The sequence below is a fragment of the Pantherophis guttatus genome, chromosome 9, assembly GCF_059756535.1.
Source record: "Pantherophis guttatus breed Tessera chromosome 9, ASM5975653v1, whole genome shotgun sequence".
NCBI lineage: Eukaryota > Metazoa > Chordata > Lepidosauria > Squamata > Colubridae > Pantherophis > Pantherophis guttatus.
Genome location: NC_142071.1, coordinates 1,726,143 through 1,740,946, shown reverse-complemented (window position 1 = coordinate 1,740,946; position 14,804 = coordinate 1,726,143). Strand labels below are relative to the sequence as shown.

General features: G+C 43.8%; 1 protein-coding gene across 5 annotated transcripts in view; it reads left to right on the top strand.

Annotated features, from left to right (window-relative positions):
* The window catches only part of GPAT2 (glycerol-3-phosphate acyltransferase 2, mitochondrial), a 55,813-nt gene that overhangs the window by 14,964 nt on the left and 26,045 nt on the right, over positions 1-14,804 (top strand). For all 5 annotated transcript variants that reach the window (XM_087875638.1, XM_087875641.1, XM_087875640.1 and 2 more), the window contains 5 exons: positions 4,711-4,821; positions 8,122-8,253; positions 9,691-9,790; positions 10,550-10,686; positions 12,118-12,217. In XM_087875638.1, coding sequence (XP_087731764.1) covers positions 4,711-4,821; positions 8,122-8,253; positions 9,691-9,790; positions 10,550-10,686; positions 12,118-12,217 — 580 coding nt within the window. The remainder of the gene's footprint in view (positions 1-4,710; positions 4,822-8,121; positions 8,254-9,690; positions 9,791-10,549; positions 10,687-12,117; positions 12,218-14,804) is intronic.

The following is a 14,804-nucleotide window of genomic DNA, read 5'->3' as shown; positions in this document are numbered from 1 at the left end:
AAAATTCACTTAACACCCAAAGACCAGGTCCAACACACATAACAATCCCCAAACACACTCCCACCCACCACAAATTCCCCACCCCTAAACCACCCAAACATCCACACAACAGACCAAGTAATGCTGTCCAACAGCTCACTGATGGTGGCCCTTTAGTTCATGGTTGAGTGCCATTATAGCTCTGGAATAAAAAACTATTCAGAAAACGTGTGGTCCGAGTTTTAATTGTCCTGTATCTTCTGCCAGAAGGCAACAGTCCCAAAAAAGATTGTAAGCAGGATGGGAAGAGTCTCTGAGAACGTTGTGTAACTTCCCCAAACAGCGAGATGCGAAGATGTCGTCCAGGGCTGGTAGCTGGAGTCCGATGATATTCTGGGTGGTTTTAATGATCCTCTGTAGAGCATTTTTGTCCGCTACGGAGCTGCTCCCATACCATGCAAAAATGCCGTATGTCTGGACACTCACAATGGTGCCAGTTTTCAACCAAAGGGACTCTCTCGATGAACGCTAACCATTCTTCCTACCTGCTTATGTCAGCGGGGTGCCTAGGATGAAGTCCTGTTCATTAATCTGCTGTTAATGAGAATATCTGGGTCCTTCTTTCTAAGACTAGCTACGTTTGACTTAAGTCACCGACTCTCTTCGTCTTTTTATTTTTCTGGGGTTTTTTTTCCCCTCCTCTCCTACTCCTGTCTCCCATCTCTTCTGAATTAATAAGCGTGTAGATAACAAAGCTTTGGTTCTCATAGGAATCGAGTGAGGATTAAAGAGTTTATTCTCATTAGCCTGATTCCTAATTACTTTAATTGCACTTTACGAGGTTCTTTGAAATACTGAAATCCCTGAAGTGCTCATGTTGTTAACGGGCAGGGAGGAGAGGAAAGATTTGATGGATACCAAAGCAAAGATTTGGGGTTGGGGTTTTTTTTCCCCTTTTCTTTTTTAAATAAGAGCCTTGGTAGTACAGTGGTCTAAGGCACCCTGTTATTAAGCTGGTTATTAAGACCAGCTGCCTGCAATTACTGCAGGTTCGAATCTCGCCAAGGCTCAAGATTGACTCAGCCTTCCATCCTTTCTAAGGTAGGTAAATTGAGGACCCAGTTGTGGGGGCAATAAGCTGACTTTGTATAAATATACAAAAGGATGAAGGCTATTGCTGAGCACATTGTAAGCCGCCCTGAGTCTCCGGAGAAGGGCGGCATATAAATCAAATTAAAAAAATAAAATAAAATAGGAGGCCATCCACTCGGGCCCTTCCAGATCTAACTTGGCATCCTTTAAAATAGAATAACAGAGTTGGAAGGGACCTTGGAGGTCTTCTAGTCCAACCCCCTGCTTAGGCAGGAAACCCTACACCACTTCAGACAAATGGTTATCCAACATCTTCTTAAAAACTTCCAGTGTTGGAGAATTCACAGCTTCTGGAGGCAGGTTGTTCCACTGGTTAATTGTTGTAACTGTCAGGAAATTTCTCCTTAGTTCTAAGTTGCTTCTCTCCTTGATTAGTTTCCACCCGTTGCTTCTTGTCCTGCCTTCAGGTGCTTTGGAGAATTTTTTATTTTTTATTTTGATTTGATTTATATGCCGCCCTTCTCCGGAGACTCACGGCGGCTTACAATGCATTAAGCAATAGCCTTCATACTTTCGTATATTTATACAAAGTCAGCTTATTGCCCCCACAATCTGGGTCCTCAATTTACCCACCTTAGAAAGGATGGAAGGCTGAGTCAACCTTGAGCCTGGTGAGATTTGAACTTGCAGTAATTGCAGGCAGCTGATGTTAATAACAGTGCTTTAGTCTGCTGCGCTACCAGGGCAGCGATTTGGGGATCCCAACCTTTTCTTTGCATCAACCAGATTATGGAAGGTTAGATCTGGGGAAGGTTCGATCTGGATAACGTTATCCTATCGCATCAAGAGCATATCTGCTTTCTGAGAGATATCTGGAACAAGGCAGCGTGAATTTTGTAGCAAGAAAAAGCAGCTGCGTTCTGCATTTTAAAGATAGTTTATACTAATGCATTTCCTCTCATAATTAACAAAAGGAATGTCCTTTAATACAGCCCAGAATTGGGTTCTGGGCAATGAGACATAAGCCATGTATGACATTCCCAAGACCCAGGAAGTCAGGCTACGAACCACAATGATGATTCCATATTTATCCTCATCATCTCCTTTTAATGACCCCATAATCCCTTGAGGGGTTGAGTCCGAATGGATCTAGCAGACTGTTTTAATGGCCGGATGCCTTTCCTGTCGCCAATGCGGAGTTTTGTTCGGCAGATATACTCTCATTGTGCCCAGAGAGAGGAAATATCTGCCTCTACCTAGGATCGAACTCACAGCCTCCAGATTGTGAGGCGAGAGCTCCACCTCTAGGGCACTGCACCACTCATGATTTACATATTTATGGCAACACCAAATTCAGTAAAGTGAGTTGGGGTCCTTCATCCCAGGAATGCCATCCCTGGAGGTCATGGAGACAAGCAGGGGTGTCCCCCAGCATGGTAGAAAAAGCCAAGATGACGGCCATTTAAACATGGTTATTCCATCGAATAATAATCGAATAATCGCAGTGGCTCAGTGGCTAAGACACTGAGCTTGTCGATCGAAAGGTCGGCAGTTCAGCGGTTCGAATCCCTAGTGCCGGGTAATGGGGTGAGCTCCCGTTACTTGTCCCAGCTTCTGCCAACCTAGCAGCTCGAAAGCAGGTAAAAAATGCAGGTAGAAAAATAGGGACCACCTTTGGTGGGAAGGGAACAGCGCTCCGTGCGCCTTTGGCATTGAGTCATGCCGGCCACATGACCACGGAGATGTCTTCGGACAGCGCTGGCTCTTCGGCTTTGAAACGGAGATGAGCACCGCCCCCTAGAGTCAGGAACAACTAGCACATATGTGCAAGGGGAACCTTTACCTTTACCTTTTATTCCATCGAGTCTTTTGGCTGGAATGCCTCTATTCTTGTTTTGTCTGTTTTGACAGAAAGTTTTCGGCTTATGAAGATTCCCAGCCCTGAACGTAGGTTTGAGTGATTTTTTTCTGCTCTTTTTGTTATTGGGTTGTTTTTAATCTAATTCCTGGAAGTTTGGATGACCTCAGTTCAGGGTCACTCGTGATTGGAACAGTCTGTAAGTCTAGTAAAATAAATAAATAAAAAATAACTGACTCATTTCTCCAGCTTGATCTTTTTAAGTCTAAATGAAAAAAAAAAAAGTAAGTTTTAAAAATAACTCAACAAAGGAAGAATTGTTGACTTGGCTAATCAAGGAAGTGTCAGTGCTTGGCAAGTCTCGGTTGGCTGGTTCAAGAAATCAAGATGAATATTTAGCTATATTGAACATTTACTTTTATTCCCTTTGTTACGCTTTACCGTAATTTGCTTGCTTACTTTGTCTGCCACTAATGATTAGGGGTGACACGATAGCAGTATTCCAGTATTTGAGAGGTTGCCCCAAAGAGGACAGGGCAGGGGTGAAATCCAGCAGGTTCTAACAGGTTCTGGAGAACCGGTAGCGGAAATTTTGAGCAGTTTGGAGAACCGGTAGCAGAAATTTTGAGCAGTTTGGAGAACCGGTAGCGGAAATTTTGAGCAGTTCGGAGAACCGGTAGCGGAAATTTTGAGCAGTTCGGAGAACCGGTAGTGGAAATTTTGAGCAGTTCGGAGAACCGGTAGCGGAAATTTTGAGCAGTTCGGAGAACCGGTAGCGGAAATTTTGAGCAGTTCGGAGAACCGGTAGCAGAAATTTTGAGTAGTTCGGAGAACTGGCAAATACCACCTCTGGCTGTCCCCAGGAGGGGAAGGAATGGAGATTTTGCAGTATCCTTCCTCTGGAATGAGGTGGGAATGGAGATTTTGCAATATCCTTCCCCAAGCCATGCCCACAGAACCGGTAGGGAAAAAATTTGGATTTCACCCCTGGGACAGAGTCAATATACTTTCCAAAGTGCCAGGAATTAAGGAGAAACTTCCTAACAGTGAGGACAATTAAGCAGTGGAACAGAAGTTGCCTTCCGAAGTCATGGGTGCTCCATTACTGGAGGTTTTCAAGAAGAGACCGGACAGTCACTTGTCTGAAATAATATAGGTTTGTGATGGCGAACATATGTCACGCAGAGCCTTTTCTGCGGGCACGAGAGCTGTTGCCCAGCTCAGCTCCATTGTATGTGCTCATGCCTCCCGCCGGCCAGCTGTTTTTCGGGATGTGCAGGGCGTGGAGTGCATGCAGGAGATGTGGGCTCATGCGCGGGGATTGCCGGGGCGGAGGTCACACACGCATGCGTGGGGGGGTGAAGTGTGGGGGGAGTGGCTCCCTCCCACGGCCCATTTTTGGACCCGGGAGGCTCCCAGGAGTCTCCCTGTGGTCCGTTTTGGATGCCAGGTAAGTGCAGGGCCCATGCAGAACCTGGGGAGGGCTAAAAACAAGCCTCCCGGAAGTCTGGAAACGGGCCCATTTCCAGCCTCCGGAGCCCGGGAGAGGCTGTTTTCACCCTCCCGGAGGCTCAAGGGAAGCCTCCGGAGCCTGGAGGGCGAAAACAGCCCTCCCTGTGGTGCAGGAGGCCGAGTAGGCGTGGAGTGTCATGTGTGCATGCGTCGGGGGCTGTGCATTGCATTATGAGTGCCAACTTTTGGCACACGAAGAGAAAAAGGTTCGCCATCATTGGTATAGGTTCTCCTTGCTGTTTCTAACTGATGTGGTTCTTTGGTTCCAGGTACCGAGGCTGGCTGGTAAGGAGGCTGTGTCACTTCCTGACTGTGTGTGACTGGAGGATTTCTGCTGAAATGCCCCCCAATCTCCAGGAAAGGCTCTTCCGCACCCAAAGGTACGGCTGTGAGATGGAGACTTCACTTGGGGTATAGTAGCCCACAAATGCTGGACATCTGTGGGTGGATCTATTTATTTCCTTGCGATATTCCGCACCTAAAAAGATTCGAGTGGCCTGTAGAAATACATCAACCCAAGTTAGATTATAGTTAAGCAAAAGCATGAGCCACACTCTAGCCATCCTAATGCAACCAGACTTTGGGATTGTGGGAATGCTTCCCGAAATGCTTTCCTGGAAAGCCACCTTCCAAAAACCTTCTCACAATCCCAAATTTCCTGGGCCTAGAGCCTTAGGTTGCCATCACTGTGCTTCTTGAACCTCTGTGCCGGCTTACGAGAGCGAAGTTTACAGGCTGGCTGTAGCAACCAATTTTAATTGTATTTTTTAAAAAACTTTTAGTTATTGTTATTGTTATTGTTTTTACTCTACGTGATGGTTGTGAGCCGCCCCGAATCCTCCGGGAGAAGGGCGGCATATAAATTTTAATAAATAAAATAAATAAATAAATAAACCAGAATTCGTGAAGGCAAAGTGACTAAAATCCCTTGGGGATTGAGAGCGTCTTGACGAGTGGCACGGAAGATGGCGGTGTGTCCCTTGTGAATGGTTAATGCGGCACGGAAAGTGGGAGCCTGCCATTTCGAGAAAAATGTCATTGTGAATTGTGTAGATTTTTTTTACAGAGAAGTGACTAATGCATGATAGGTTCTTTTACAAAGGGCTTTAAAAATGCATATTAAGGAATCCGCAGGGCCCAAAAAGACTTAAGAAGGAAATGCAGATACTAAAAGCAGAAGCTACGCTGGTGAAGGGGTTCTTGCGTTGGGATGAACCTATGGCCAGATGCCATGGAAGTCCCTCTCGTTCAGCAGTGGGTTTCACATTATGTTACTACTGGTTCGCCCCACACACGCACGCTTGTTTTGTGCACATGCCCCTGACCTTCTGTGTATGTGCTGTGCGCGTGCCTTCCACGCATGTGCCCAGCCTCAAAAACATGCCTAAATAGGATGGCATAGAGCCGGGGTGAGTGGGCAGACCGACTCAGCTGAGTCCCAATTAGTTGCAAAACAAGCCCTTCGGAAAAAGTCCTTCGGGATAATCACCAACCTTTATCTTCTTTGACATCCTGCCAAAGGCCTTACTTGGCAAAGCCCCACGAAGTTCAAAAACAAATAAGAGATGCCGACTGGAAATAGAGTTAGCAACGTTGCTTTCCTGCAAAAGGCCCAAGTGCCTTTGTTTCTCTTTTAAGCCTTGTGGGAGGGGCCAATCATCTCCTGGCCTTACTCCCGAGTCGTCCCTTTTGCTTTAGCCGCTCTTACCTTCTGGCAGCTCTGCGCATGCGCGCACTAGGAACAGGCTCCTCCTGTTCCTCTGCCTCTCTGCTGTCCGACTCTGGGGGCTCCGGAGTCCGCACATCGCTCCCAGATGGCTCTGGCCCCATCTCTGCCTCCGACGCAGAGCCCTCATCCGGGCCTTCCCCTGACTCCAGGACTGGTCCACGTTCCTCCCCAGCCTCCTCATTGTCCAACTCTAAAGGCTGCTGGCGGATCACAACATGATCCAAAAACAGATTGGTTGCAGACTGTTAGCGCCGGCCTGCAAAGAATAATTAAACTTCTTTTTCTTTTTTTTAAAAAAACTTTTGTTACCCTTTGCTTGGAATTATTTTACCCCAAATAGGGGAGGGGGTCATATTCATTGATCCCCATAAAGCCATCTCCAGGTTTAAACAGACTCATTGGTAAAATGACATACTGTATATCTTAACTTGAGTTATCTCCCTCTGTTTTGTAACGCCATGCGTCTCTTGGGGACAAACTTTGCCTTTCCTGGGAAAAAAAATTGGGGTTTTTGTCTTTTTTTTTAAAAAAAAAAAACCCTTGTTTTCCAACATCCCGAATAACTGGAACAAACTGAAAAGAATTCTGTGATGTAATTTTTTTTTTTCCAAGTCCAGAGAAGGGTTTTTTTTTAAAAAAAAAAACACACAAATATTTTATTTTATTTTTTTTTTAAAAAAAATTGCAGTGCTGGAGGTTTTTAGCCCTTTGTTGGAACTTCTTGTGTAAAAAAAAAAAAAAGAGGTCAAGGAAAATATCTTTCCATCTGACCTTCCAGTTCAGAAGAGGATGCAGGAATTTTGAAAGAGCAAAAACAGAAACCTTACAGAGTGCGTCATATTTTCACCAGGGATTCTGTCGTGCGACTTACGCATTCGTTTTGCCCGATTTCTGCGGCAAAATGTCATACAAAGCTTTTCATTTTTGAAGCTTTTAGCCTGTTTTTTTCTTTCTTTCTTTTTTTTTTTTCCTTTTTTTTTTCTTTTTGATGATCAAAAATATCTGGCTCTGGGAAATTCTGATTTGCTTTTTGTCCAACGATGTGGCCGCTTGGGTGAATTTGGCTAAATCTCGGGACAGCTAAAAGAATCAGATGGGCTTCGTAGCTTGGATTGGAGACCACTTGGAAATCCACAGGCCGCGAGCTAGTCTTGGAAGGGGAAAAAAAAGGGTCCTTAACAGAGACAGTGTCACTTCCCTTGCGATGGCAGTTGGGATCAGCAACTCGGTCATTAAATAAATCAGTTGCTAAGTGAAGCACCACGGTTTTACAATCTGCCATTGGCTACTCTTGGCCTTACAGAGCTGGGAAGGTGGAAAACGCGAGGATTGGTCTCAAAGTTAACTTTCTCATCACCCTGGTGACTGTGTACGGTCACTGTACAAAGCAGTCAACTAAACGAGGAGGACCTGTATATATGTACATTTATATATATACACACACACACACACAAACACACACACACACATACATACACACTCAAGCATAAGCAAAGCCATAAGCAAGAGGAATGGGAATCTGATGAAAAGGCACGGGAGCCAAATTCCAGATGCACATTCCAGACTTATCTCTCTCAAGGCTGTATCCCAGGGTTACCCACAGCGGTGGGAGGGGAGTGATCTCTACAACCCATGAAATTGCTCCATTGGCAAATGTGATCAATGATACACCTTGGGGAGGGAGGGGGAAAACAGGGTCATGATTGGGACATAAATTACGTAGGGTCAGAGCTGGCTTCCCTTGGGAACCTGCCGACATGAAGCTCCTAATAAATAACTGGATTTCTTTTGAAGCTTGGCTCGAGGCTCATGATTTAATTAGGGCATCCGTCATTAAAACATGAATGTTCATTGAATTTGTTCCTGGGACATTGCCGAATGCCTTGCAGAGATGCTTTCATTCTCCTCATCCTGCCCCCCCATTTTTTCTCTTTTTCCTTCTTCCGACCAGAGTGCAAGCAGTTGTGTCTCCGAAAGGCTCAGGGGACACTCCAGGGACCAACCTGCCTGCAGAAGAGTGGATGAAAGAGATCCAGAGAATTCTCGGCCAGATACAAGGCCGCCTCTCCCCTTTCCTCTTGAGGTGGGTCCCCAGCTTGGCTCCACCTGGAGGAATGGAGGGGTGGGGAGATTCGAACCAGGGGTCTGAAAGAGAAAAGAGGGACCGCTGGGCTTTTCCTCACTTTGAGCACAGAGCAGCTGGCTGCGTTCACATGACATTCAATGCACCTTTTCTGGCAACCCAGAGGGGACCCACCTGGATAGAGAAAAGAGGTTTTCCCAGAAGGGCTCCAGAACCAGATTGGATACTGAATAAATACTGGGTTGCAGTTCAACTCTGGAGTATATTTAAGCACAGTGTTTGTCTGTCTTCCTTCCTTCCTTCCTTCCTTCCTTCCTTCCTTCCTTCCTTCCTTCCTTCCTTCCTTCCTTCCTTCTTTTTTTTTCTTTTTCTTTCTTTCTTTTTCTTCCTTCCTTCTTCCTTTCTTACTTTTTCTTCCTTCCTTTTTTCTTCCTTCCTTCCTTCCTTTCTTTCTTCTCCTTTTGTTTCTTCTTTCTTTCTATTTCTTTCTTCCTTTTTTCTTTTTTCTTTCTTTTTTCTTTTTTCTTTCTTTTTTCTTTTTTCTTTCTTTTTCTCTTTTTCTTTCTTTTTCTTTTCTTTTTCTTCCTTCTTTCTTTTTCTTCCTTCCTTCTTCTTTCTTTCTTTCCTTCCTTCCTTTCCTTCCTGCCTTCTCTTTCTTACTTTCATTCTTTCTATTTCTTTCTTCCTTTTTGTCTTTCTTTCTTTCTTTCCTTTTTTTTCTTTTTTCTTTCCTTCTTTTTCTTTCTTCCTTCCTTCTTTCTTTGTTTCTTTTTCTTCCTTCCTTCTTCCTTTGTTTCTTTTTCTTCCTTCCTTCCTTCCTTCTACCTTCCTTCTATTTCTTTCTTTCTTTCTTTCTTTCTTTCTTTTTTTCTTCCTTTCTTTGTTTCTTTCTTTCTTTCTACAATCAGAAGATCCAGCCCTGCCCTAAATCTCATTAGAATATTTTTAGGACCTCCTTTCCAGGTTCAGTCTGCAGGTTTTGCAAGTGGGGAAAATGGGGGCAGCTCCTACAAGGGTCTCTCCCGTTATGTGAAGGATGGCCAGGAATTTCCCAGGTTGTGCATTGCAGGACTCCGACAGCAGGGATTGGAGGCCTTTAAAGAGAATTTATTCTTGCCTTGTAGCGAGAGTGGGGGGCAAACAAGTGTAAGGAAATGAAAATAAACAAATAAATAAAATGTATCTGCAATCACAGGCAAACTTTTAGGAATTGTAAGATTAAGGATGTGCAAGCTTGGCCCTGGATTGACTACGAGGTTACTACAGGTGTTATGAAAATTATGTTGGGGGTGGCTTGAACTGCATTAGCAATAATTGGTGAAAAAATTGATGATCAAGTGTCTGTGGAACGTATTGCTCAAGCCCTCTTTAGAAGCTGCTAATAAGCTTGCCCAGAATTACTTCTTCTTTGATCCTTAACATCCTTTCTTCCTTTAGGTTCTGTCACTGGGTTTTGCTAAAATTCCTGACCCGGATATTCCTCAGAGTGATAGTCCACAAAGGGCAGCTGGAGATGGTGCACAAAGCAGGAGAGGTGGTAAGGGAGCAAGCCTTCCTGGGATCCTTATAAAACTTTAATAAGGCCACACCCAGAATCCTGCATGTGATGACCCGGGACACGGCACAGAGATAACACAAACAGCTGGCAGTTCCAACCGCCCCTTTATTGCTCCAAATTTCCCCAAACGCTCCCACGTTTCTGGCATGTCCCAGAGCAAAGTGATGTCAACCCCCCCCCCACACACCTCAAGCAGCCTCTGGCTGCAAATAGTCCAGCCCAGCGCTGTGTACACCAGTAATAAATCCAGCAGCGCAAATCAAGGAGTTCAGGAAGCAAAGGATCCAAGTAATTAGTCCAGAAAGCCAGAAAGAATGCAAGGACTCTTGGAAAGTTCAAACATTGGCAGTCAACACTTCAGGAACTCAGCGTTTCTTCCCGACAAATGCCCCTCCCCACAGCGTCTCCTTAAGTCTCATTCCCCAGGTGTGCCTTGTAAAGGTGTGCGGGGCACTCTTCTCCCAAGTAGCCTGCTCAGTCTGCGTTGTTCTCGTCTTCTCTCCACTCTCCGTGCTCTTGGATCAGGAGGGGGTGGTCCTTGCTCCTCGCCTGAGCTCTGTTTCTCATGTTCATCCTGCCCCTGGAAAAGGCCTGGAAATGAAAATGTATGAAAAATGGTTGGGTATGGCTAGTCTAGTGAAAAGAAGGACTAGGGGTGATAATGTGTTAATATGTGTTAATATTCCAGCAGTTTTCTCTTGCTGGAACTTAATCTCTCTATTTTTCCCCTACAACTAGGCTGATACTCCAATGGTTTTCCTTTCAACTCACAAGTCTCACCTGGATGGGCTGTGGCTTCCGTTCCTTCTGGTCTCCCAGGGTGTAGCTATGCCACGAGTAGCTTGGGAGAACAAAACCTTCACTCCCACCTACAGGTAGAGTCAACGTCCTGGAAAATATTTTAATCTTCCTTTAAAATCAATTTTATTACGTTATTATAAATCCTAAGTAATATATATTATTTTCATGCAAGGGTATTTATACAGTAGTAATGAGATACTATTAACACATTAACATTTAGAGAACTTGAACCTTTGAAGATGGTTTGAACTTTTGAAATCAAGTTTGACATCCCTGATCTACTCTAACCCCTTTGCCCATGACAGGAGACCTTACTCCATCCCGAAGAAATGGCCATCCAATCTTTTCTTGAAGACCTCCTGGGTTTTCTACAGAGTCTTTCTTTTCCTTCCCTTCCTTGTACTTTTCTCCTTTTTTTGTGAAATATGTGTGGGAGGCTCTGTCTTGGAAAAAGCTTTTACCGTTTGTTTCTATTAAACCCAATTTTCAGGAGTCTTTTTTCAATGCAATAACAGCATTTTAATAATTTGCAGGATGCGTTCTGCCCACAGCCAACTTAATGGAATTTAGCTTTCTATTTGAGCACAAATGCACAGTTCAGAACCAAGCTATTTTTTTAAATTCCCCCCCCTTTAACCAGAGCCTGCAGACTAACTTAAGTGTACCCTTAAATGCACATTTGTCTTCATTTTGACCCTCTCCATGTCTTCTGAGTCCCTGAGGTGAAGCTGTGATCCCAATTTTTTTTCCTTGCACACAACATCGTATTTTTCAGAGTATGAGACACACTTTTCCCCCCCCCTAAAAGAGGGTGAAAATTTGGGTGCGTCTTATACACCGAATGTAACACCTCCCACCCGCCGGCTCCCACCCTTTGGCCTCTGCCTCCCAGCAATTTGCCTTCTTGCAGCAAACAGACCGTTTCAGCTTCAGCTTCAGCACAAGCAGCTGATTGCTGGTTGGATCAGCCCATCAGCTGTTTCAGGCTGCAGGGATTGCCATTGCCTATTGCCCATTCCGATCCCCGCCGTCCAGGACGGGCGGAAAATGGAGCACGCGGAGGCTGAAAATGGAGGCGGCAATAGGCTATGGCAATCCCTGTAGCCTGAAACAGCTGATCCTCGGGAGGCCGATCCAACTGATAATCAGCTGCTTGTGCTAATCAGGCTGTTTGCTGCAAGGAGGCAAATTGCTGGGAGGCAGAGGCAGGTTTTTTTTCTTGTTTTCCTCCCCAAAAAAGGTAGGTGCGTCTTATAGTCCAGAGCATCTTATACTTCAAAAAATACTGTATCCATGACTTTCATGTTTCAAGCGGTATTTTTTCATATTTGGGAAAATAAATGGCTCTTCTACTTCAGCACGCCAAAGGCAGTGAAGATTTGCCCGAGGTAGACTCCTGCCCTGTATAGCAAATTTCTCCTGATATGCCTGAATATTTTCAAAGAGACCACCAGCCACAGATTTTCTCAGGGTGAACTAACAGCTTTCTTATCTTCCTGGTCCAGGGCCCTGCTGGCTTCGCTGGGAGGGGTGTTCCTGCCCCAGGAAATGGGGCAGAGATGGGACGTTGGTGAAGGAGCCCTCTCCAGAGCTGTGGTGGCTTCGGTGAGTGGAATCCTTGATCTTTGGGCCAGGGAAAGGCTGGACTTTTAGGGGCTGGAGGCGGTCGGGGAGGCTGAGGGAAGGACCCAGGTAGAGCATTCCAAAGGAAAAGGGCTGCCTAGGGAGTGTGGAGGGGCTTCAAAAGTTTGGCTGGAGGTTCGTGAACGTAACTGCTTCTTCTTTGTTAATCCTTGGGTTAAGTTGGCTATTCCAGTTTGTGCTTTTTCAGATCGGAAAAGGACAGGTTGAACAGACAATTGGAAAGAGAGAGAGACAGAGAGGAAGGAAGGAAGGAAGGAAGAAAGGAAGGAAGGAAGGAAGGAAGGAAGGAAGGAAGGAAGGAAGGAACACAGAGAGACAGAGACACACACACACAGAGAGAGACGGAGATAGAGAAAGACAGAGACAGAGAAAGACAGACAGAAGAGAGAGACAAAGAAAGCGAGACAGAGAAAGAGAGAGAAAGCGAGACAGAGAGAGAGACAGAGAGACAGACAAAGAGAGAGACAGACAGACAGAAAGAGAGAGACAAAAAGACAGACAGAGAGAGAGACAGACAGAGACAAAGAGACAGAAAAAGACAGACAGACAGACAGAGACAGAGAGAGAGAAAGACACAGAGAGACAGAGACACACACAGAGAGAGAAAGAGAGACGGAGATAGAGAAAGACAGACAGAGAGAGAGAGAAAGAAAGAGAGAAAGAGAGAGATAAAAAAACAGATAGACAGAGAGAGACAGAGAGAAAGCGAGATGGAGATAGAGACAGAGAGAGAGAGACAGAGACAGAAAGAAAGAGAGACAGAGAAAGAAAGAGAGACACAGAGAGAGAAAGAGACAGATAGAAAGAGAGAGACAGAAAAAGACAGAGAAAGAAAGAGAAAGAGAGAGAGAAAGACACAGAGAGAGAGAGACAGAGACAGAGAAAGAAAGAGAGAAAGAGACAGAGAGAAAGAGAGAGACAGAAAAAGACAGACAGAGAGAGAGAGAGAATGAATGACCAGATGACTCCAAGGAATATAAATCATTCCATTTCCCCCCCCCCCAAACCCCAATTCAGAACTGAAAAAGCTTCTTAGGTGAAAAGCAAAATGTCTTCAAGGGGGAGAAAAAAAACAAAGAAAAGTCCAGTTGCCTTTTGAAAAAAAAAAAAGCCCCTTTGGGACAATTCCGCAATGCAATTTTCAAGTTTTCATGGCCGTGCGGGAAGAAGAAAGCAAGCACAGTCCCAGCTGCCCTTTTGCACTCTCTGGAAACTCTTCTTCAAGCACCCACCGCTTGTGATCTTACCTTCAAAGCTGTTTTTTTTAAAAAGAAAAAAGAAAAAGAAAGGAAGGAAAGAAGGAAGGATGTTAAAAGAGCAGCTGAGATTTTCCTTCCTTGCAGAGCTTAATTGAGGTTGCCGTTTCTGCTCTTCTAAAGGAGACGCGCCAAGGGAGATGGTGTCACTTGTAGCTGTTGTGAACGGCATAGAAGTGCTAGAAAATCCTTTGAACGTTTTGCATTTGACTGTCTGCAGGATTTTTCTTTTTTTCCCTCTTGATCCTCTTTGATGGGCACGTGGGCAGTTTCATCTCATCGGCCTGTAATAATCGGTTCTGATGAAGTGGATATGTAGTTTTTTTTTTTCATAGTGGCTTGTCTCTCCAGATGGTCTGTTATCTATTCCTTTAGATTTAAGTCTTGGATCTTATGGCTTATGAAGAGCGTAACTATGATTTATGATCTATGATCTATCACGTTGTTTGTATGTGCGCTGAGAACTTATGCACTGGAGACAAATTCCTTGTGTGTCCAATCACACTTGGCCAATAAAGAATTCCATTCCATTCCATATTCTATTATTCTATTCTATTCTATTCTATTCTATTCTATTCTATTCTATTCTATTCTATTCTATTCTATTCCATTCCATTCCATTCCATTCCATTCCATTCCATTCCATATTTTCTATTCTATTCTAGTCTATTCTATTCCATTCCATTCCATTCCATATTTTCTATTCTATTCTATTCTAGTTAGTCTAGTCTATTCTAGTCTATTCCATTCAATATTCTATTCTATTCTATTCTATTCTATTCTATTCTATTCTATTCTATTCTATTCTATTCTATTCCATTCCATTCCATTCCATTCCATATTTTCTATTCTATTCTATTCTATTCTATTCTATTCTATTCCATTCCATTCCATTCCATTCCATTCCATTCCATTCCATATTTTCTATTCTATTCTATTCTATTCTATTCTATTCTATTCTATTCTATTTATTCCATTCCATTCCATTCCATTCCATATTTTCTATTCTATTCTATTCTATTCTATTCTATTCTATTCTATTCTATTCTATTCTATTCTATTCTATTCTATTCTATTCTATTCTATTCCATTCCATTCCATTCCATTCCATTCCATTCCATTCAATATTTTCTATTCTATTCTATTCTATTCTATTCTATTCTATTCTATTCTATTCCATTCCATTCCATTCCATTCCATTCCATTCCATTCTATTCTACTCTATTCTATTTTTTTAAATTTTATTTTTATTTTTAAAACTATAGGACATGACATACACAAACACAAAACAT